This window comes from Phalaenopsis equestris, unplaced genomic scaffold, assembly GCF_001263595.1.
Source record: "Phalaenopsis equestris unplaced genomic scaffold, ASM126359v1 Scaffold000223, whole genome shotgun sequence".
NCBI lineage: Eukaryota > Viridiplantae > Streptophyta > Magnoliopsida > Asparagales > Orchidaceae > Phalaenopsis > Phalaenopsis equestris.
Window position 1 is genome coordinate 2,324,943 of NW_018164665.1, and position 25,211 is coordinate 2,350,153.

General features: G+C 34.9%; 1 protein-coding gene and 1 long non-coding RNA gene across 2 annotated transcripts; both read right to left on the reverse strand.

Annotated features, from left to right (window-relative positions):
• Positions 1 to 12: 12 nt before the first annotated feature.
• LOC110023267 (laccase-12-like) lies at positions 13 to 14,217 on the reverse strand. Its single transcript, XM_020722589.1, is given in 6 exon segments — positions 13 to 383; positions 386 to 1,069; positions 1,693 to 1,821; positions 1,993 to 2,237; positions 3,210 to 3,361; positions 14,151 to 14,217. Coding segments are annotated over 6 exon segments (1,572 nt in total). The 5' UTR covers position 14,217; the 3' UTR covers positions 13 to 87.
• A 9,187-nt stretch (positions 14,218 to 23,404) lies between these two features.
• On the reverse strand, positions 23,405 to 23,910 carry LOC110023224. The gene is made up of 2 exons (XR_002293876.1): positions 23,825 to 23,910; positions 23,405 to 23,709 (listed from the first exon to the last, which is right to left on the reverse strand). It is a non-coding gene; the product is annotated as an uncharacterized LOC110023224 (long non-coding RNA).
• Between the last annotated feature and the right edge of the window lie 1,301 nt (positions 23,911 to 25,211).

A 25,211-nucleotide genomic window follows, 5' to 3' on the forward strand; every position in this document is an offset into this window, starting at 1 on the left:
ACATTCCACATTAAACATCTCAATATATTAACTATCAGCCCTCCTCCTCAACAACAACCTTGTTAAACTCTGTTACTATCATCACAATCAACAATGTGGAAGATCAGGTGGCGGAGGCCTAACGGATTCCATCTCCCCAACCCCATTCTCCACCCAAAACGCCATTGCCATCCCCCACTGAAAGTGCAGGTCTATATGACAATGCATCAGCCAAACCCCCGGATTATCCGCCACAAACCTTATCACGGTCCACCCCGCCGCCGGCACCCCCACGGTATTCCTCAACGGCGGATCCACCATATTCAACTTACCCCCATCCCTCTCCCTCACAAACTCACCAATCCCCCTCCCCATCACATAGAAAGCATACCCATGCAAATGACTTCCGACACCAATGTTGTGCCTCCCTGCAACACAACTTGAACAACCGCCCCATACTTGATCCTATAGATCTTAGTTCCCTTTATCGTATGGTTCAATTTCTTAGCCGGGTGAGAGGGGAAATCACACCTGAAAACACCGGGCTGATTGTAATACGCGGCTTGGAGAATCGAATTTGTTCCAGGAGCCATGAAGGAAATATCATTCATGCTCGCATTTATTTTATGCCCTGCAACCAAGCGGAGGTCGACAACAATGAGCAGATCTTCGTCCACAGGTTCGGGGACTATAATTGGGCTAGGGCTTCTGAGATTCAACCCGAAATTGAATGCGGAAGCTTTGTCAACATTGGCGGGGAGAATGGGGAAGAGGGGATTGGAATGGATGTATGCGTCGTAAGTGAGTATGGTGGAGTTCAGGAATGGGACGGTTGGATAGCCGTTGGCGAAGGGGTGGGCGGCGATGTAATAACGCCCCCGGCTTCGGTTGGTGTAGATTAGGGCATCCGTTGTCTGGCCGGGGCCGAGGATTAGGTAGGAGGTGTTGAAGGGTTTGATGTAAGAGCCATCGACCGCAACGACGTTCATGTCGTGGCTGGCGATGGAGACGAAGAGCTCGACATTCATTGCTGCATTGATGAAGCGGAGGAGTATGGTTTCGCCGGCAGTCGCGGCGATCACCATTGTTTCTGCCCATGCCACAAATTTAATATCTTATGCATATATGAAACTTTTATGCAACTTTTACAAATATACCAATCCAATTTCTATATATTTTGCATATGTAGTTGGATTGTGTTATTGTAAGGGTTAGATAAGTAAATACATACGAATTGTATGGCTTGTACATAAATGATCTTATCTAACACACGGTGTGTGTGTGTGTGTGTGTGTGTGTGTGTGTGTGTGTGTGTGTGTGTGTGTGTGTGTGTGTAAGTCTCCTCATGTCACAGGTTCGATCCTCAGCGGTGTTGAGTTCTCGAATATTTAGACACATGGCGCACGACTCTCATCATGGGGCCTAGCACATTAGAAATCGGTATTTAAGTCTCTGCCAAATACGAATTTCCTTCTGATATATATATATATATATATAAATATATATATATAAAGAAATGACCAGAGTTTATTGTACGAGCCTTAAGCCACCCCTAACGTGCCTAACAATTCAAGTACCATCTTCTTAAGACCAACTGTGTGAGAGGTGATTCGAACCTCTGACCTGACGGGTTTTATATCATGGATATCAACCAACAGGGCGGGGTACGCGACACATATAAATGATCCTAAATATTTATATATATAGATATACCATTGCTAGAGCACTCAAAGAGATCACCGGGTTGGCCATTGAGGAGAAAGGCATCACTGAGAATGGGAAATCCTCCGTTCTCTATGTTCTTCTTTGACTCTTGAATGTAATTCATGTTCCACCATTCTCCTGCCATATGTTACAACCATAGTCATTATCTTAGTTTTTTTGGGGAATTATTTTATTAGCTAATATAAAAAGGTTTATTTTATAATATTTTGTATTTGTATAGTGTTTTGATGCTCTTATTTTAATACAAATAATATTATGACAATAATTCGAAGAATAATTGTATCATACCAAGAATGATGGGGACCTCTTTTTGTGGTTTAGGGAAAGGATAGGAGGAAGATAACTTGGGGTATATGATGATGGCGCCATGAACGGTGAACCTGAGCCAAGGGGCATGAGCATGCCAAAAATATGTACCCTCTTCGCTCTCGACATTGAACCTATACGTGTAAGTCCCACCACACTTAATTGGACATTGGGTCACATAGGCGGGCCCATCCGCCCATCCATTTCTCATTTGCCTCAATCCATGCCTGAAAATGACATTTAAATGTCAAACATGTATTAATATGTAAGATATAATGAAGGCATGCATTAAAATATATCATAGAACTATTATATACCTCAATTTATGACATAATATGGTAATATAACTATATAGAAATTACAAATTCCATGGGTTCCGCCCATAAATGAGAGGATAAAAAAATTTTTAAAAAAATTTATTTATTTATTTATTTTGACTTAAGTCTATATTCTTATTCAATTTTTTATCTTATATAATACATAATTATATATATATTATTAGAGGCATAAATATGATGAAAAATTAAATTAAACAACTAGATGTCTAAATCTAATTAATATCTAATGAGTTTGACTAATAATTCTTAAAATTAAAAAAATAACCAGATTTTTCTATTAATTATTATATATATTTGAATCATCTAGATCAAGTTTGTATAAATAATCAGGGGTATTAATGCACAAATGTAAATAAAAAAGATATTTATATAAAATATACTAAAAATATATTAAATTCAAATAATTTATTTTTTAAATATGAAAAATATTTTTAAAAATATATTTTGCATTTTATAATAAGTGATTTTTTTTATTATTTATCTCCAAAGTATTAATTCTATTTGACATTTTATTATAACAACACCTTAAATTAATATTATATTCCTTCTCTTAAGGTAAGCAAGCCGGCTGGTAAATTGACACGAACTCGTAAACATAAGCTCGAGCTTGATCTCGATAAAATTAATCAAGCTCAAGTTAAAGATCAAGTCGAGGGTGACTCGAGCTCGACTTGACTGGACTTAACTCATTTACACTCATAGCTCTATGACACTAAGGTGTCATAAGTATAAATATGAAGGCTTGGGTGTTAGACATATAAATACATGAGAATTTCTAAGTATTTTTTTGGAAATTTACGTATATATCACTCAATTCTTATATATTTACATATCTAACCCCTAAACTTTAGTGTTTCATACCAGTGAATTGTAACATTATATTTGACCCGGTTGACAACTTTGACGACGAAGCTATCTCCGTTATGAGCCTCCAAAGTGGGCCCTGGAAACTGCCCGTTCACTGTAATAATCGTGCTCGTATTGCATAACCTCTTCACCTCCTTCTCTTCAACCTTGTATTTGCATCATAAAATCATTTCATCAAAAACTATTACAAATAGGGCCCTGCATTTAGTTCGAACATCATTAATTGCTTGAAAATCAATTAGAATTTTAGCTTGGATCAAGATCAGATCAAAATAAAGGAGTCACAAACCAATTTCGAGCCGGAACAAATCCAAATAACTCAATTTGACCCAATTAGTTTCGATTTTGAGTCGAATCGAGCATATTCAGACCTGAAACGGATCCAAATAACTCAATTTGAGTTAGTTCGTTTCAATTTCAAGCAAGATTAAACTCGATTCAATTTCGAGCTGGCTCAACTCGAAATCAAATACAACGAACCAAAATGCTATCTCGAGCCACCAGGTTCGAAAACCGGCGGTTAGTAGCCCTTATTACAAATGAGAAAGAACAATAATTAAGTCATAACTAGCCTTAAATTTGTTAATTTTGATTTAAGAACATAAAATTCGGACTAAAGTCAAGTCAAATCCGAAATTTGCATATCTAGTCAATTTTTCTGCCTCGAAATTAAAATAATTGATCATAATATTCTGATTAAATTTTAATGATAATATGCTTTCAATCATTAGATTTACATTAAAAATATATGAAAACTTACACCCATATCTCTTATTTCCCAGTATTTTTAATATACCTAATACCTAAACTCTTAAATAAATATAAACACATATATATATATATATATATATATACACACATATATATAGCAAAACATGAGTAGTTCGTTAGGTAAAATATGGAGCTGCATGCTTTAGTATTTGTGTACATAAAAAATGTGTCAACATAAATCTTGAGAAGATCCAACAATCTAGAAGCAAAGAAGTACCATAAAGGAGGGTCCACCAATAGAAAATCAGGAGACACATTTTTTCAATCGGATGTGGCCATTCGAGCAAAAGTTGAAGGCCAACCGAGCCAAGAGAGGACTAAATGATCCAAATCTGAACCAATTGGACTAATACAAAACTTATAAGCCTCCGAACAAATCATTACAATAATGCTAAGAAAAGTCATCGACCTGTCTTTCAGTAGATCTAATCTCAGGAAAGAGTTCAGTACTTCAATATTACCAGCAGTCCCATAAACGCCACTTAGATTCCTTATCATAAACACAAAATTGACAATACAATTGGCCATCATAATCGTCCCAAAAGACCCTTTTTGTCAAGAAATGTCATATCTATCAGGTTATGGTGACTCATATTCTGCTAAATAACATAGTTTTATTTTGCCGATAAGAGCTCTTCATTGAGGTATCAAGGGTTAATAACTAGATTAAATCAGTCGATTGGCAAAACCTAGCCGATCGGGTCAGCCCAGCTACTCGAAGCTAATCAAACCTAGCCGACCCCCCAGTTCGGCGGGTTTGTCAAGTTAACGAGACGAACACGAACAACACGAACAAATATTTGTTCGTTCGTGTTCGACTCGTTTTGGCTCGAAATACTATATATATATATATATTTGATGAGTAGTATTTTTAAAAAATTTAAGTGACTACAAGGCTACAAAGATTTATAATCAATTAAAAGTATTAATTAAGAAAATAGAATAAAAATTATTAAATTAGATTCAAATGATGTTTTAAATCTTGCCCCCAATCCTTAACATCATATCAATTCTTAACATGTTATGACTACATGATTAGGGTTGTCAAAACGCCTCTTTGTTCGTGAACGGCTCGTGTTCGGTTCGCTAAACAAACGAGTTGAACACGAACACACTTTTTGAGCTAGAAATATAAACGAGCCGAACACGGGCTGAGCTTGGGTCCGCTCGTGTTCGGCTCGTTTACATACAATTTTATCTAAGCATAAAAAGTTGTATTTGGTTTTTAAAATAGTTAAAATAGTGATATTTGTTTTAGGTGATATGGAAGAACTGGATGGTATAAATGCAAAAAAAAAAAAAAAAATTTGGTTCTAGAATGTAAATAAATTGAAATGGGGTGGTATGTAAGTAAATTCTACTTATTTGTCTTTTTCTTAATATGATAAATTTAATATTTAAAATATAAAAAAATAAAAGTTTAATATACTTTTGAAAGGAAGAGATGCCATAAAAGATAAGTTTTTTTAATTTCTTAAAATTTGAAATATTCCACGGAAAAGTTCGATTCTTTTATTTTAAAGAAACTAAAAAACGATTTTAGGGGTTTTTTTTTCCTTTTTTTTATTTCTAATAATAATAATAATAATAATTTTTGATATGTGAACATTTTTAAATTTATTTCTATTCAGATATATTTTTTTTTTTAAAAGTCAGTTGATATTTGGTTTTTAAAACTGAAAATTTCTGTTTTTTTTTTTCTAATATTTAGTCTAATGGGCAGAAATAAAATCAGAATTAATTAAAGTTTTGATTTCATAAACCTGTTCTCTCTATAAAGAAAATATACAACATAAATTGATCTTTTCAGTTGGGTCAAATTCTGTGATATTTTTTTCCATTTCAAGAGTTTTCCATGTAAAAATTTATGGTGTCTCTACGGGTTGTTTCTTTCATTTGATAGTGAGTTGAATTCTCGTGCAATGCTAAGACGATAAGATATTACTCTACCGTCGTGAATATTCCAGCACGCGTCAGTTTATCGATATCTGTGAAAAACAAAGCATCGTTTGACACTGTATTGAACTTTGAGACACTGATCCCTTACTTTATTTCCCAATGACACACATCATTCAACAGTTGAAGAAACCTTCTTTGCATCTTGAAGATCATCTCTGGAACATTCTTCGATGTGAGGGACAACATTCACTACAGTCTCGAAAGGTCGTTCGCATCAACATCTCAAGCATGATTGTAGTGAGGTTATCTTCTCACATCCTATTCAAACATAGTCTTTCATAATTTCTCTTAGGCTAGGGGGCAATAATCACTATAGTCTTGAAAAGTCGTTAGTCATCCCACATTTCGTTTGGACAAGAAGTATTTGAAAATCACTTATAGATTGGGGGCAATCTTTGTTGCAAATAATGTTTTCTCAGCGCCCTTTCACTATACTAGAGTTCTCCTTCAATCAAATTAGGAAGTTGATCTTTTCAAGGCTCGAAACATGAGTTGTTTTACAATCTTGTGTGAAAAACACACTCGTCAGAGGGACAATAAATTCAAAAAAAGCAACTTACAAATTGTCATTTCTGAGTATGATTGCAACCATATTTCCAAGAAAACATAAGACCCGCTGCGACATACACTCAATCTTGAGAAATGCAGAGCATCTATGAACCCACACTCTAGGTTTAATCGACTCCAAGGAGACTTGATTCGACCTCTTCTATCACAGGCTACAGTTTTTAAGCAGAAGCTTCGGATATCAACCTCAGATTAGTAAAAAATCCTTGTTGTATTTCCTTCAACCTCTTATATAATAGGTTACAATCGTCAAATAAAAGCTTCAAACAACAATTCAGGATAGGTCAACCATCCTCAGTGGATTTCATACGACTTTGTCCATTACGGGTTAATGCTGTCGAGCATCTCTGCTTATACAACTCAGGACGGATCTTACATCATTAATGGATTCTCCTTTCAACCATACCCCCCAGAAGTTGAGCCCCATGAGACATGACTCGATGGGATGATATAGTACCTTTGGAAGTCGAGCTCAAGTGACAAAACTCTATGGAAAGCTACCATACCTCTAGAAGTTCAGCTTAAGAGACAAGGCTCAATGGGAAGATAAAGTACCCCTAGAAGTCAAGCCCAAAACCCAAAACTCGATGTGAAACTACCATGCCCCTGGTAGTCGAGCCCAAGTGATAAGACTCTATGGAAAATACGACATCCCTGAAAGTCAATCCCAAGAGGCAAGACTCAATGGAAAGCTACAATGCCCATGATAGACGAGCCTAAGAGGCAAGTCTCAATAGGAAGCTTGTAGTGAACATGGTCCTCACTAGAAATACTCCAATACAATAAGTGGTTGACAAGGTCTCCACCCAAAGGCCTCAGAAGGCTACAAGCCTTATAAGACACAGATACATCAAATACCTCAGAAGGCTACAATATTCATAAGATACAAATACATCAAAGATCTCAGAAGTCTAAAAGTCTCAAAAGATACAAGTACATCAAATGCCATAGAAGGCTATAAAGCTCAAGAAACACAGGTACATTAAAGACCTCAAAAGGCTACAAGCCTTACAATACATTGGTACATTAAAGACCTTAGAAGGCATTAACACATTTCAAACTTCTAGAAGGCATAAGCCTATGAAGGCACAAGCCTCAAAATATACATGCCTAAGCGAGCAAAACCTCAGAAGGAACGAGCCTCAAATGGTACACAATTTTTTTTATGTAAATGCAAGTACTAACTTTAATTGCAGACTTTAACATGCTTGAAAAGCTAAAGAACCTAAGAAAGCATAAGCCTCATAAGAGGTCTTCACCAATATGCCACCCAGAAGTTGGGTAACAAAACCATAAAAATGGGCCAAAAACATTCAAGAAGGGGCAACTCCAGTTCAAGAAAAAAAGACAAAAGCAACCTCATAAGCAACATTCATATTTTTATTGCATCGAATTAGAGAAAAACGTGCAGACAAACATATCATCACCATGCACAAATGTCACTTCACTTAATTGAAAGGCCACAAAAACCAACATATACTTGTACAAAAATCACTTAAAGCATAGGTAATTCCCAACTCTGCACAACAACATGAAAGAGGATCCCATTGATCGCTTGCTACGCAGGTCAGAAATGACCTTCTTTTGGAAAATCCCAGGTCACATGCTAGGCAGAGTCGGGGATTACCTCCATACTCATTTTCTTTGTCTATTTATAAGCTAAAAAATCACTGCTATTTATGATTGAAAATTAATGCAATTCATTAAAAATGTAATAATAATAATAATAGTAACTGAAGTTTGTGTTAATTCACTTGTCCTTCCAACTTTCATCTCATGACCTTCTGTCTTCCTCATTCCCAAAGCATCGTTTGACACTGTATTGAACTTTGAGACGCTGATCCCTTACTATTAAAAAAAGAATAAACAAGAATTTCAGACATTTAAAAAAAAAAACAGCTACTAACATTAAATAAAAAGGAAAAAAAGGCCGAATTTTACTCCAACAATTCCCTGCCTCAGCAGCTCTGCCATTCCTAAATCCTAATGGCACCAACATGGGTCCAGCTACCCCACCATACTGACTTTTTATTCGATTTGTATATGAAACGTGAAGGCATGAGAATAGAGGAGATGACCAGCAAAGCTGGCCAGTAGTTTTTAATTTTGTGTTCATGTAATAGACTTGTATTCTTAAAAATGTAGAGAGCGTGAGCTTACACGATTTTAATATTTTCTTACGACAAAATTATTCTCATCCAAAAATAGAAAAACAACTGATACATAATCAACAATTTTCTAACATCTAACTTGAATCTCGATCCCATCTTGAGCAAAAAATGTTGAAACTTCGATTAAAAGTAATTTAGAGCTCCGAATTTAGCAAACTAACAGTCAAATTGACCGGCTCTACGAGACATATCCAATAGTATGAACATTGATCCAATATGAATAAAATCAAGCTCAGATCAAGTCATTAAACCACTTTTGGAAGTTTTTTTTAGCATATTTCCTTCGGGTCTACTGAATGTCAAATTCGGTGAGCTTACAGTTGAATCGTGCGTCTCAACAAGACGAATCCAGTAAAAAGAGGTACTACATCAGTATTTATTTGATACGGTAATAAAACCGGCAACCCGGTTGCTCTCACACTATGTATTTTACTATTTCTCTTTCATTTTCTACCTTGTGAATAACGCCCTACATTTCTTCATATTATGAAATCTAGGGTTGGGTCTAATCCAGTAATCCTCATCACTTTTTTGTCTTTTTTTCTTCTTCTATTTTTATAGGGAAATCTGCTTTTGGGTTACTATCATTTTTTGTTGCCTAAATACTTACATTTACATTTGCATCTCGCGATAAGCTTCCACGTTTTGGACTTTCTTATCCTATTTTGGATTACTGTAGGAGAACTGTAATATATGTTACATCAGTCAATACTAATTTAGTCTAAAAATAATGTCATAAATTACGGTATAGAACTTGTTAAACACTCAAAAAAACATTTGGATTTTATGCACCTCTAACTAGTCCTCATAAGCGTGCCGCCTACTGTGGCTCTTTGGTTGACAGAGTTTGTAAGACCTCAGGGGTCACGGGTTCAATCCCGCCTATGCGCGGAATGAAATTCTTAGACATATAAGATTGGTTGGAAGGCTCGTATAATAGCCTCTAGCCAATCTTAAGAAATGAAAAGGAAAAAAAAAAACTACTTAAAAGCATAGAGAGGCTGTTAAGTGTTGTGAAAAACGACAGCAATAAAACAAATAATTGGAACGAGAAAATCGAACAGAGACACACAAATTTACGTGGTTCAACAAATTGCCTACGTCCATGGGGTTGCAGAGGATTTTATTGCTTTAAAGATTGCACAGTTTTTCTACAGGGTTACAAGAATAAGACTCCACTTCTCTCTCTCTCTACCCGTGAGCCACATGGAGGAAGAAAACTGAGGGAGGGGTGGAACAGGAACCTGCGAATCCCTGATTCCTTTTCTTCCGTAAACCAACGCCCGAGAGAAAACCTTTCAACGGGCTTCACACAATACTCAGCATTAGGAACCATCATGCACTTTGTGTTATGCCATAGTATCACCCACAAACTTATATAAAGCATTATTTTTCTTTATGGGGGTGAATCATTCCTTTAAGATAACTGATTTTATTTTGTATTATACAATTGTTGTGTGTCTTACCAAATTATATTTTAAAAAAGTGATTAAATCACAGGGCTTTACAACATAATAGAGAAACAAATTTCATTAGTATAAAATCACTTGAAGATTTAATCATTCAATGTGAAAGAAGTGGCTTTACAAGCCAATTTTATCACTTGGTAGAATATTGTTGATGTTATGATTTGCTAAGTAATACTTCTTCAATGTTACTAAAACTTTCAAAAGCATAAAAAATGCTTCTGCCTGTTGCATTAACATTAGAAGGTTTACAGATATATCACTAAACATTAATGTATGTACCTTTCTAATACATAAACATAATACAAAACATTCCGTGGAATGATTAATGACTCAAAATTTCACTACAAGTTTGCATTGCAGATGTTTTTCAATGATTGTATATTTGTGAATTTAGTCCAAACTGAAACAGCCTTTAGGATCTCGAGTTATGCCATAATCAACTATATTTAGGCCCCGTTTGGGGCGGTGGTAGAGGAGCAGCACGACACTCGCCAGCACGACCCTCGCCGCTTTTTTATGGTGTTTGGGGCGATGGGGCAGGCGCGGTGCCCCGCGATTTTGCTTAAACGCCGGCCGTAGGTTCGATCCAGCGGCCCACTTTCCGCTTCGACGTTTTACGCTGGTGCCCTCTTGCGATTCCGCCCTTCCTCCTCCTTCGGCACGGTAAGCTGCGATCTCCACCTCTGTTCGCACGAAGAAAAACCTCCGCCGCTCCAAGTTGTGATCTTCCCCCACCTATTTTCTCTTCCACTATTCGCACAAGGCAGGACCTCTGCCGCTTAAACTTGCGATCTTCCCCCACCTGTGCTCTCTTTATATCGTGAAATTCTTAGATCTCTCAAATCCTCTTATCTCCCACTCACTTACGCCTCTCACCTCTCGAAGAAAGCTGAGTTCCGCACCATCTTTATATTTGGATGTGAGAGTGATCCCTTCACAACATTGTTGACCTTTTTGATACCGTTGAGTACTCCCTCTCAATTCTTAAGAAGGGCCGTCTCCCATAAGACAAATCTGTTGAACAAGAAATTTCCTCTATGCTCTTCCCTCAATATTTATTGAGAATAATGAGATAAGTATTTACTTATTATGCTTTATTTGCTCGCCTATTTCAAAGTGTTGTTTTGTGATGTTGCTGCACCTTTGAACAGTGCATGTGTGGGTATCATTCGTGATTTGGCTGAGAATTAATTGGTTTTCAATCTAACAATTTTTCATAGGTTTTGGGCATCTTTCTTAATGGATTTACTGTAGTACTACAATGGTCAACGAGAACAAAGAGACTGTCATGCCTGTACTGTGGGAAAAAGAAACGAAATTTTCTTTTTGCACACTTTATAGCATATGTTTTCATAAATTTTAATTCTTTAATTAATTCCATATCAAATGAAAATCATTTGCAATTACATTTTACACACTTTATAACATTTGTTGACATTGTTATATTTTGAAATGAATTTATGTTTATGAAGTATCAAATATTTGGTTGTCATAGTTTTGTTTGAAACAGTTTTAGTAAACGAGGGTAAAATGATCATTTTTTCAGAAATAGTTGTCTCACAGCTGCAACAATCAGACATCCAACTTCCCCGCAACAGCTTCCCCATAGTAACTTCATGGGGCAATGCAGCTGCAGCTTCTCATCTTTTATGCTGCTGCTGCGCCAAACAGAGCCTTAATTTGTAATCCACACAAATCTGAACTGCGTAGTTGTCAGAATTCTATCCTCGATGAATTCATTTAGAAGTTTTAATTGTTATCTTAACATATAAGAATTATTTTTAAGTATGAAATACTATTTTTCATACTGAAATCATATATCAATGAATTTGTATGTTTTACATTAATAAAAGAACTATCATTGGAACATATTTCAACTCCATAGAACACCATAAAATCACGTTACTAAGTTTAGTTGTTTATATTGTTATAGCCAAAATGGATAAGAGTTGAATCAGTAAATTTAGATTGAGTCTTAAATATATAGATGAAGCAAACAAGTTTTTAGAATTTGCATTAATAGATTTTTTTTCTTCTTCCATTAAAAGGTGTTTGACTTCATCTGATATCCAAATGGGCTCGGTTCAACGAGATAGAAATTAATTCTGAAATTCTCATATACTGATACTTGTGCATAAAGTTTGAATGAAATATGGTGGATTTCAGTTAGTCAAGTTTAATTAACATTATACTAAGGCCCCGTTTTGAGCTGAGTTTTTCGCACTACATGTCACGAAAATGCGATTGGGGGTGTTTGGTTAGTGCATCGCGACGGAGGTTTTAAATAATTTTGATAAAATGCGGGTCGCGCGGTCGATCCCTCGGCCCGCGTTTCGTCTTTCCTTTCCATTTGGCTTTTTACTCCCCTCTTTCGCGAGCTCTTTGCTCTCATGTCCCGCTCCGAGCTCTCCTCCTCCTCTCTGATCTGTGACTCCTTTGGCAAGGGTTTGTCTGTTTTCTCCTCTCCCTATCCCCTCTGTTCTTCGGTTTCGTTTGGTTTCTTTGATCTCCCTCGGCCCACAGTATTCTCTACCATTATCTATTCGACATTTTTTTTTTTAAATTTTGAGATCATTTTAGTTTCTCCTAGCTCTATTCGGTCAATGTTTTTCGAGTAGTTGTACACTTGTGTTAGATTTTGCAATTTCAGTGATTTTGGTTTTTGTGATTTTTTTTATTGGTGATGTGGTGATGGCTTGTTCTGTAAATTTGGTTAGAGCATTATTTGTGTTGTGATGCTGGTGGATCTAACACACTTCTAAACTTAGTTAAATATTTTAACTTAAAATAACTTAAGCTAATTGATTAAATCCTAACAGACTAAATTAGCTTAACTGAAAAATAAATATCAACTTAAATAAAACTAAGTTAATTAATTAAACTTCAATTAAATTAATTAAAATTTGGTTAACTTTAATCTAAATCAAAACTAGAATCAATCAAATATTAACTTAAAGCTAAAACATTAAGTAAACCATAATTAAATTCAATTATAAGTAAATCAAACTCTTTTTCAAATCAAAATAAAAAACAGATTCATGACCTAAAACTATAATTGATTGAAAATTGAACATAATATTAAAGATATTAATTATATTTCATTAGGAATACAATAAAAAAACAAAAATTATAATTAAAACATAGTACTTGAACCATGAGGTACAACATTAATGATATGATGAGATTACTTTTCACTCTTCTAAACATAAAAACACTTGCACAAAAGTCCAGTTGTAACATCTCCGGGTGCATTTGGGGCGACAGTGTGGTGATGGTGTGGCATCGCACCGCATCGCACCGCGTCTTGCTTTTTAGGGTTTAGTAATATTATGTTTTGCCTACTTTTTGAAAAATAGAGGTAGAAAGTTGTGTTCTATGATCTTAAATGTCGTGGCTGCCTGAAACCTACACTCACAGCTGATTCTTCAAATAGTATCTACTAGAGAGAACCTTAGTCACCATTAGTACTAAATCAAACTATTCATCCCAAATCCTTGCCATTTTTACTCCACAACTACCATCTTCTCAAACTCCATTACTATCAACAATATTTAGCATGGCGGAAGATCAGTCGGGGGAGGCCTAACAGACTCCATCTTCCCAACCCCATCCTCCACCCAAAACACCATTGCCATCCCCCATTCATGGTGTATCTCCATATGACAATGCATCAACCAAACCCCCGGATTATTCGCCACAAATCTTATCACCGTCCACCCTCCTGCCGGAATTCCCACTGTATTCCTCTTTGGAGGATCCACCATATTCAACTCACCCCCATCCCTCTCCATCACAAATTCCCCAATCCCCCTACCCATCACATAAAAATCATACCCATGTAAATGAATAGGATGCTCTTCCTCCAACAGCAAGCTGCTTCCCTGCAGCACCACCTGAACCACAGATCCATATTTGATCTTGTAGATCTTCGTCCCCTTTACCGTATGGTTAAATTTCATAGCAGGAGAAGGGGGGAAATCAGATGTGAAAACACCAACCTGATCGAAGTACGCTGCTTCAAGAATCGAATTTCTTCTCGGAGCCACGAAGGAAACATCATTCATGCTCGCGATCGTAAGTGAGAATGGCTGTGGTGGTGTAGTTGCGAAATTGAGGGATCGGAAAGGAGCTTTCGAAGCGGTGAGCAGCAATGTAATATCGACCCTGATTTTGGTTGGTGTGGAGCAGAACGTCGGTGGTTTGGCCGGGGCCGAGCATCAGGTAGGAGGTGTTGAAGGGTTTGGTGTAGGAGGCGTCAGCGGAGACGACGATCATCGTGTGGCCGGCGATGGAGACGAAGAAGTGGAGGTTCATTGCGGCGTTGATGAAGCGGAGTAGTAGGGTTTCGCCGGTGGTCGCGGGGATCACCATTGTTTCTGCTCATAACACAAATTAATTTAGGAAAGTTTATATGCAAAAATATACGTATTTGAGTATTATATGATATTATTCGATTATTTTAAGTTGTTATTGGAATATTCGGTCGCGTTATTTGATTTGAGGCTGAAGTGTTATTGAAATATTGTCCCGCGTTACTTGATTTGAGGTTGTGTTATTCAAATAACATAATGAAAATTAAAATAATACAGGGAATATGAAAATTAAAAGAATATAATACGAGGAATATGTTGAATAACACAGCCTCAAATCAAGTAACGCGGGACAATATTTCAATAACACGACAAAATAATCGAATAACACCATATAATACTCGAATAACACTTTATTTTTTACAAATAACACAGATAGAATATTCCTGTAACACAACGAGATATTTCTAACTATTTCAATCTCAATGTAGCTTTTGAGAGTTCTGATGTAATATATACAAACATCTATTCTGATGCATTTACTTATCACCCACCCAAATTTTCATTTTTACATCTTAAGCGCCTATTCACAGATAGAAAACGATGCTTTAGCTGTACAAATCAAAGTTTGAGTGGGAAATATGTAAATATATAAGAATTTGATAAAAATAAAAAATATGACAATGTATACAAATAAATGATCTATTTATGCAAGTCACGATCAAATTATTGAGAATTTGACAAAAATGAAAAATATGAATTGGAGTTTTCTCATAAAATTTTGATATTTGAGTGAGAATTTGAAAAATGGATGAAAGGGGGATGATTGATTTGAAAATAGCAAGTTTAGGCTGGTTTGCATTTATGGAACATTTACATAGATATCCCTCAATTTTTACCTATTTACATATCCAACCACAACTAAACTATAGTTTTTATGTACATAATACCTTATTGTCACGGACAAAAAAGTCCCACATCGGCTAGGTGTAGAGCCAAAAAGTAGTATTTAAGTCGGGGACTGCCCACCACTCCTAAGAGCTCTTTTGGGAGGTGACATTATGCTCTAAAATGTATATTTCATTTTCCTAATTAAATTGATGATTTTTTTTGTATGTGATGTGAAAGATTTGATTAGCAAAATTGTAAAATGTAAAATATTGGGGTTAGACATGTAAATGAATAGTAATTGAGTGGTATGTATGTAAATGCATTAATATTTACATATTTTATTAAAAAATACACGTTTGAATATACCTTTGCTGGAGCACTGAAAAAAATCACCAGGTTGGCCATTGAGGAGAAAGGCATCAGTGAAAGCTGGAAATACTCCTTCCTGAATTTTTTTCTCTGAGTCTTCAACGTAATTTATATTCCACCATTGTCCTGTCATTTATTACATTCATTGTCATTATCCTTTTTTCATCTTTGCCTCTTTTTTGTTTGGAATTGTTTTATTAGCAACATAAGGATTTACTATTACTATTATTATTATTATTTTTTTTTAGTTTTATATATATATATATTCTATTGAAATATCATCAAAATCATCTCCTTCATATGCAAAACTTTAAATTACAAATTTGATTAAAATATATTTGATTTTTAATTGATAAAAAAAAACATTATATATGTAATCATTTTAAAGATAATTATTCCAAAACTAAAAAAAATATATTTATTTGTCTTATTTCTTTAAAATTAAATTAATGAGGACAATCATAAATATAATATTTTTTATAATAAAATGCTAAAATTAAAAAAATATATATATTTACATTAAATGTATAAACAATAATTTGAAGAATAATAGTATCATACCAAGAATGATGGGGACCTCCTTTTGTGGTTTAGGGAAAGGATAGGAGGAAGATAATTTGGGGTATACAATGATGGCGCCATGAACGGTGAACCTCAGCCAAGGGGTATGAGCATGCCAGAAAAATGTCCCCTCTTCGCTCTCAACATTGAACCTATATGTGTAGGTCCCACCACACTTAATTGGACATTGGGTCACATATGCGGACCCATCTGCCCATCCATTTCTCATTTGCCTCAATCCATGCCTGAAAAAGACATTTAAATATCAAACATGTATTAATATGTAAAATATTATATACTAGGTGATTTTTTTTATTATTTATCTCCAAAGTATTAATCATATTTGTCATTTTATTATAACATCATCTTATATTAGTATTATTTTCTTTTTTTATGATACATAAGCTGGCTCGTGAGCCGGCACGAGCTCGTAAACTCAAGCTTGAGCTCGATCTCGATATATTTAATCAAGCTCAGGTCGACGGTGGCTCGAGCTGGACTGGACTGGACTCATTCACACCCCTAGCTCTATGACATTAAGGTGTCATAAATATAAATATCAAGGCTTGGGTGTTAGACATATAAATACATAAGAATTTCTCAGTATTTTTGGAGAGATTTACATATATACGACTCAATTCTTATATATTTACATATCTAACCCCTAAACTTTAGTGTTTCATACCAGTGAATTGTAACATTATATTTGACCCGGTTGACAACTTTGACGACGAAGCTATCTCCGTTATGAGCCTCCAAAGTGGGCCCTGGAAACTGCCCGTTCACTGTAATAATCGTGCTACTATTGCATAGCCTCTTCACCTCCTTCTCTTCAACCTTATATTTGCATAATAAAATAATTTCATCAAATACTATTACAAATAGGGCTCAGCATTTAGCTCGAAGCTCAAGCCCGCTCGCAAGCTCGAAATAAAAAAAATAATTTTTACGTGAGCTCGTCGGAAAAAGGTATTGGTGGTCGGAGGAGGATGCAACGCCAGTTCACAAAAAAATGCATCTAAAAGACTATAGCTAGGCTAATTGCTCCGACTCACAATCCAACGAGCCGAGCCCATACGAGCTTGAACTCGAGTGAGTTTAATAAACAAACTCAAGTTTGTAATTGAGCTCGTACTCGTGGCTCAATAAACTCAGGTCGTGAGCTCGAGTTGGCACTGACATACAACACGAACGAGTATATAAGATGCGAAAAAAAGGAAAGAGACAGAAGACATACAACAAATTCATGATAATGAACTTTAGCACTTGCAACATTAAGCAGCAGCAACAACAACAACAACACAAATAACAGAGGAGAAAGGAAGGAGCATCGCTTCCTATTACTCTCCATACCATCGATGCAATGCTAATGAAATGATAATTTATAGAATTTTATGACACTAATATATGTTTTAAAATAGGCAGATTGACTTTATGTAATCTTATAATAACAAAATTTGTCTACATTGTGAATCGGTCATAGTGTAAAATTAGATTTTATCAATTCAAAATGTGTTGCCGGACATTGCCAAATGTGTACAAATGTTTCGATATGTTGACTTGGTATTTCAATTTATAAAAAGAAATTTTTTGCTACATGCCACTAAATTCCTTCTATTTGCATATTTAGCACCTAAACTTTAATTTATATATAAGCATAAAAGGTAATATGGTATAAATGCAAAAAAAAAAAAAAATTTGGTGTTAGAATGTAAATAAATTGGAATTGGGTGGTATGTAAGTAAATGCTCCTAATAAGAATATTTGAATCAAATTCCACTAATTAGTCTTTTGTTTAATATGATAAATTTAATATTTAAAATTAAAAAAAATAAATAGTTTAATACACTTTTCAAACAACGAAATGCCTTAAAGATAAGTTTTTTTTTTTTTTTAATTATTAACATTTGAAATCATGATGGCATTATTGTAATTTTAGTTTGGACAGGGGGTAAAAATGATCATGTTCTATAAGCATTTTATAAAATCTTGTTTGTTAAATGAACATGATTGGATAGTTTGTTCCCTTATGGATCATGATTATGAACAATGATACAATGTTGTTTAAAGCTCGATAATTTCTAAAGCTTTCTAGACTTTGTAAGGTCGAGGTAGAAAAAGCGAAATCTCAAATTCTATAGGAATAATTGCTCCTGTTGGGCATAACCTGGTTCCGCCATTGGTAAGGCTCATTTATGTTTCTAGGCGAATTACATGTTTAGTGTTGCGAACTATATACCAATTGATGTGGTATATGTATAAATCAAACAGGAGAACGATCTTTGAAGCAAAAAAATGGAACGAGAAAATCCACACCATAAAACAGTAACACAGTAGAACACACAGATATATGTGGTTCGACAAATTGCCTACGTCCACGGAGTTGCAGAAGATTTTACTACTTGAGGAATTTACACCAGTTGATCGTTGATCGTCTCGACTTATTGATCGTCTCGACTTATAAGAGGACTCTCACTTCATCACTTCATTGTTCTCTCTTCTTCTCTCTCTGTTCTTCTCTCTCTACACCGAGATACACCGAAGAAACTCTACACCGAGATACCCGAAAAATAATGCTTTATATAAGTTTGTGGGTGATACTATGGCATAACACAAAGCACATGGCGGTTCCTAATGTCGAGTATTGTGTGAAGCCTGTTCCAAGGTTTTCTCTCGGGCGTTGGTTTACGGAAGAAAAGGAATCAGGGATTCGCAGGTTCCTGTTCCACCCCTCCCTTAGTTTTCTTCCTCCGTGTGGCTCCCGGGTAGAGAAACTGTGCAATCTTTAAAGCAATAAAATCCTCTGCAACTCTATGGACGTAGGCAATTTGCTGAACTACGTAAATTTGTGTGTCTCTGTTCGATTTTTTCGTTCCAATTATTTGTTTTATTGCTGTCGTTTTTCACAACACCTAACAACCTCTCTATGCTTTTAAGTAGTTTTTTTTTCTTTTTTTCTTAAGATTGGCTAGAGGCTATTATGCGAGTCTTCCAACCAATCTTATATTTCTAAGAATTTCATTCCGCACATAGGCGAGATTGAACCCGTGACCCCTGAGGTCATACAAACTCTATCAACCGAAGAGCCACAGTTGGCGGCACGCTTATGAGGACTAGTTAGAGGTGCATAAAATCCAAATGTTTTTTTGAGTGTTTAACAAGTTCTATACCGTAATTTATGACATTATTTTTAGACTAAATTAGTATTGACTGATATAACATACATTACAGTTCTCCTACAGTGATCCAAAATAGGATAAGTAAATCCAAAACGTGGAAGTTTATCGCGAGATTGCAAATGTAAATGTAAGTATTTAGGCAACAAAAAATGATAGTAACCCAAAAGCAGATTTCCCTATAAAAATAGAAGAAGAAAAAAAGACAAAAAAGTGATGAGGATTACTGGATTAGACCCAACCCTAGATTTCATAATATGAAGAAATGTAGGGCGTTATTCACAAGGTAGAAAATGAAAGAGAAATAGTAAAATACATAGTGTGAGAGCAACCGGGTTGCCGGTTTTATTACCGTATCAAATAAATACTGATGTAGTACCTCTTTTTACTGGATTCGTCTTGTTGAGCGCACGATTCAATTGTAAGTTCACCGAATTTGACATTCAGTAGACCGAAGGAAATATGCTAAAAAATACTTCCAAAAGTGGTTTGATGACTTGATCTGAGCTTGATTTTATTCATATTGGATCAATGTTCATACTATTGGATATGTCTCGTAGAGCCGGTCAATTTGACTGTTAGTTTGCTAAATTCGGAGCTCTAAATTACTTTTAATCGAAGTTTCAACATTTTTTGCTCAAGATGGGATCGAGATTCAAGTTAGATGTTAGAAATTTGTTGATCATGTATCAGTTGTTCTCCTATTTTTGGATGAGAATAATTTTGTCGTAAGAAAATATTAAAATCGTGTAAGCTCACGCTCTCTACATTTTTAAGAATACAAGTCTATTACATGAACACAAAATTAAAAACTACTGGCCAGCTTTGCTGGTCATCTCCTCTATTCTCATGCCTTCACGTTTCATATACAAATCGAATAAAAAGTCAGTATGGTGGGGTAGCTGGACCCATGTTGGTGCCATTAGGATTTAGGAATGGCAGAGCTGCTGAGGCAGGGAATTGTTGGAGTAAAATTCGGCCTTTTTTTCCTTTTTATTTAATGTTAGTAGCTGTTTTTTTTTTTAAATGTCTGAAATTCTTGTTTATTCTTTTTTTAATAGTAAGGGATCAGCGTCTCAAAGTTCAATACAGTGTCAAACGATGCTTTGTTTTTTACATATGTCGATAAATTGATGCGTGCTGGAAGATTCACGACAGTAGAGTAATATATTATTGTCTTAGCATTGCACGAGAATTCAACACACTATCAAAAATTATTAATATTATTATTATTAGAAATAAAGAAAAAGGAAAAAAAAACCCCTAAAATCGTTTTTTAGTTTCTTTAAAATAAAAGAAGCGAACTTTTCCGTGGAATATTTCAAATTTTGAGAAATAAAAAAAAAACTTATCTTTTATGGCATCTCTTCCTTTTAAAAGTATATTAAATTTTTATTTTTTATATTTTAAATATTAAATTTATCTTATTAAAAAAAAGACAAATTAGTGGAATTTCATTCAAATTTCTTTCTTAGGAGCATTTACTTACATACCACCCCATTCCAATTTATTTACAACCACAAAAATAAGAAAAAACTTCAGTAAGCACTATACAAAACAAACACAAAAGAATTGAGTGGTCTGTATGTATGTAAAAGCCCCAGTCCAAACCTATCGAGAATAAGCATAAAAGCTTTCAAGATGCATAGAAACACAAAATACCTCTTTCTGCCCATAACAGTCAATGATAACTGCTTTTGATAATAAAATACTAAAATTTAAAAGATATTTACATAAAATGTGTAAAAAAAAATTTGAAGAATAATAGTATCATACTAAAAATAACGAGGACCTTTTTTTGTGGTTTATGGAAAGGATACGAGGAAGATAATTTGTGGTATACAATGATGACACCATGAATAGAGAATCTGAGCTAAGGGTTATGAGATTATAAAAAAAAAAGTTAAATGATGAGCATATGCAAATCTCAAGATGGGATATTAGATTTCAATTTGGGTATAGGTTCGGACGAGACCCATTTTCTATTTATCTCGATCCAACAGACAACTGATATATCGAGGTCAACCTATCAACATCAACTAGAGGCCACCAACGAATCACCTCTATAATCATACAACCCTAGACCCTATTGTTTAAAGAATATGTGAACGGAGTAGTATCTGAACCCATCAAAGTGTAGTGTATGTGCATGTGAAATGTAGTATATAAACTCATCAAGGTGTAGTGTATGTGTATGTGAAATGTAGTATCTGAGCTCATCAAAGTGTAGTGTATGAACTGTATAATGTGTGTGTGAGTGTAGTATCTATTTCTTGTGCAAGTGTAATATCTGTGTAAAACCCGTAGTATCTCTTCTTTTCTAAATACCAATTCTCAGGCACTTTGAAAGGGGTTAGAGCCATTGACGATTTAGGAGTGAAAGAGCATCACACTAATTGAGTATTGATTTTATATTTCAACTATAAACAAAGCTGTCAAATGGTTCTTTGCATCATCGCCTATTACCCCCTCATCTCGGAAAGTAAAAGGAATCAAATCTAACAATGGAGTTAAAGCAAATATTATTGAATGAAATACAATTCAACATGAAATATAAAATCCATAGCATTATCAAATAAACTTATGCTAAGCAAAGGAACTAAACCCGAGCCATTAATGAGTGAACCGAAACCTATAAAGGCTCAAAATTGAAGTATGTGAATGTTAAACTAAAAAACAAGACTAAGCCATCATCAAGAGTCAAAATCGAGTTATTACAAAGCTTAGAGCTGAACCTGAGTCATCACCAAAAGCTCAAAACTGAAATACTGCAAAGCTTACAACTGAACCGGGTCATCACCAAAAGTTCAAAACCGAAATATTATGAAGCTTACAACTGAACCGATAAGAAGCAGAGTTGATCCCGATAAGTGACAAAACTCAAGTTCCAAACAATCATTCAAAACCAATATATGAATCTTCAAAGTATACTTTCAAATAGAAGTAGTTAGGGACATAAAACCAATCCCAAATAATTGTTCAAAACCTGTATATAGTTCTCCAAAAATTTTTCGAATGGAGCGACTAGAGGCACAAAACCAGCCCCCCCCCAAAAAAGTCGTTCAAAATATGCATATAAACCTTCCACAAATATTTCGAATGGGGGCAACTAGAGGCACAAAACCAGCCCAAAAAGAGTCGTTCAAAATCTGCATATAAACCTTCCATAAATATTTCGAATGGAGGCAGCTAGAGGCACAAAACCAGGCTTTTAAATAAATTTTAAAGCTAAAATACCATTTTCAACTTATTTTTGAAAAATGCAGCAAAAAAAGCTAAAAATCATGGCTAATATTTGGATGTGAGAGTGCATCTACAGATTATCAGAATAATCAACATATTATAAATAATCAGCAATTGCGCCAAACATATCCTAAATATCTTCTAATCTTTTGCTAGTGAGTCACCCTGCCTTCCGCCAGCAAGTCTCTCAATCATACTTATATCACTTTGTTAGATTTCCTTGAAATTCTTGTAGACTCATTATTTATTTATACATTTTAATTATATAATTCTCCTCTTAATCCATTTTTTAAATAATCAAAACTATTAATAATTTCCCTCCCTAAATTTTATAACACCCGATCATTGCTTCTTCACATCCAACACCTAAATACTAAATGCAATGGGGCCAAGCAGTGCCATCTACATCCCACCCGATTATTATGCATTCGCATATCTAAAACCTAGATGATAAAATGGAAAGCCGAGGTGGAATTTAAAAGAATTCTAGGCAAACTTACATTCATACCACTAAATGCTTACATATTTACATATCTAACACCTAATGGCTTTATATATTGCTACAAACTAAATTTATCATATCAAAAAATACTATTAATTTAGTTTTTACAAATTATTTATTTAATATTTAAATAATTCATATTAATATGAGCTGAATTCGATCAAACAAAAACTTCATGTCCGGCTCAATTGGCTCATATATAACTAATTTGTGCTTATTAAACGAATCTAACAAGAGCTACATAATAAACCTAACACAAACTGTTCAACGAACGGTTTTTGACAGCCAAACAACAGTCATCCTTAAGGATAATATAGAAATCAGCCTACCGGCTCCATATTTTTAGTCACCCCAAAACTACAATTGTTCCAAATTATAAAACCGAAGCATAGAGGAGTATCACATAAAGCTGCACCAATTATAATCAAATGGCTAGAAAGTAAAAATTTAGACATGACCTGCATTAAGATTATGGAGCGATTGGAGAGCCAGCACTACACATAACCTGCAGTAAGATTGGGGAAATATACTAGGATTTCAACGATAATAACAACATATTAAATCATAAATCAAACTATGATTAATGCTATAATAAGAGCAAAGAGAAGCTGTAAGCTTACCGACTTCATGTTCGAGACATGATCACTGATCTTCCTTCTGCAATGACATGACAGATCCCAGATATACTCGGCCACGCAGACACTAGTTCCGCGACATCAGGCGCATCCTCATCCGACGACTGCAATTAACTTGGTTGGTTTGCAGCATTGGAAGGGCTATAGCCGCCAATTTGGTAGGCAAAGATGAGGGGGAAGATGGGAGTTTATAGGAGGGGGTTTGGCTTAGGGCATGGCGGTGGATTCTGTAATCAATGCCAATGCTAGAAAAGGAACAAGATCAGCACATATCTGCACGAACATTGAGTAGGGGAGACAACACCTACTAACCACAGCCTGCAATAAGATGAGAAATATTAAGATTTCATTATGTGATTCATGATTAGTGGAACGATAATTAATAGGAAGATTTACATACACGCCACTAAATTCTTATATATTTACGTATCCAAGACATACTCAGCAAAGCAGACGCCAGCTAAATTTCCCATCCCTCCGGCCGCTGCTCGTCCACACCGACAGGCTCAGTGTGGCCCCATGAAAAGACAGACAGGAAGTTCCATTATGGAGCTATTCGAGAGCCAACACTACTCAAAACCTGTATTAAGATCGAGGGATATTAGGATTTCAATGATTGCAGGAACATAAAAAAAATACTTGCATTTTTAATAGCTTGAATGTAGTTTAGAGAACAAACAACTTTTTGACACAATCGCATGAATTTTAATACAACTAACAACAGCAAAGCCTTAATCCCACTACGTCGGACGGCTACAAGAATCTTTTTTTTTTTCCATTGCGTCCTATTTACGTTGAAATATTTCAAGAAATAAGAAAATATCAATGTAAAATAAGTTAAATTTAAATACCTGTAAACTTTCTAACACAAATCCATTTTAATTTATAGTTGAGAACACAGATTAATAAGTTCTGGAAAAACAAAACTTATAATGGATTAATATCATAATAAACTTGTAGTTTTTTCCCCTCAAAGAATGGTTGATCTTTAGAAATTAATATTATGATGAATCAGAACTTCAATGCGATGCAATCATTTGTGCTTATTTCGAGATTTTGAGCCATATGAATTAGCAATCTGGATTTTTTTGATGGCACAATTTCTGAGCTTTTTCTCTTCAATGATTAAAATTTTTATATTTAACATCTAATTTCTAGTTAAATATTTTCTGAGTATTTAATCCTCTAACGACCTCAGCAAGTAGCTAATTCCTGCAATAAAAACAATAAAGAATTCTAAGACTCCCTTGAAAATGAGACGAGACCAAATTGGGTCTGTTAATTTCTTTCACAGCAATATGCTTAAGGTTGAAGATTTGGAGTTACAAAATGCCCAGGCAGGATACAGACGAGTACAAGGATCAATGATGGA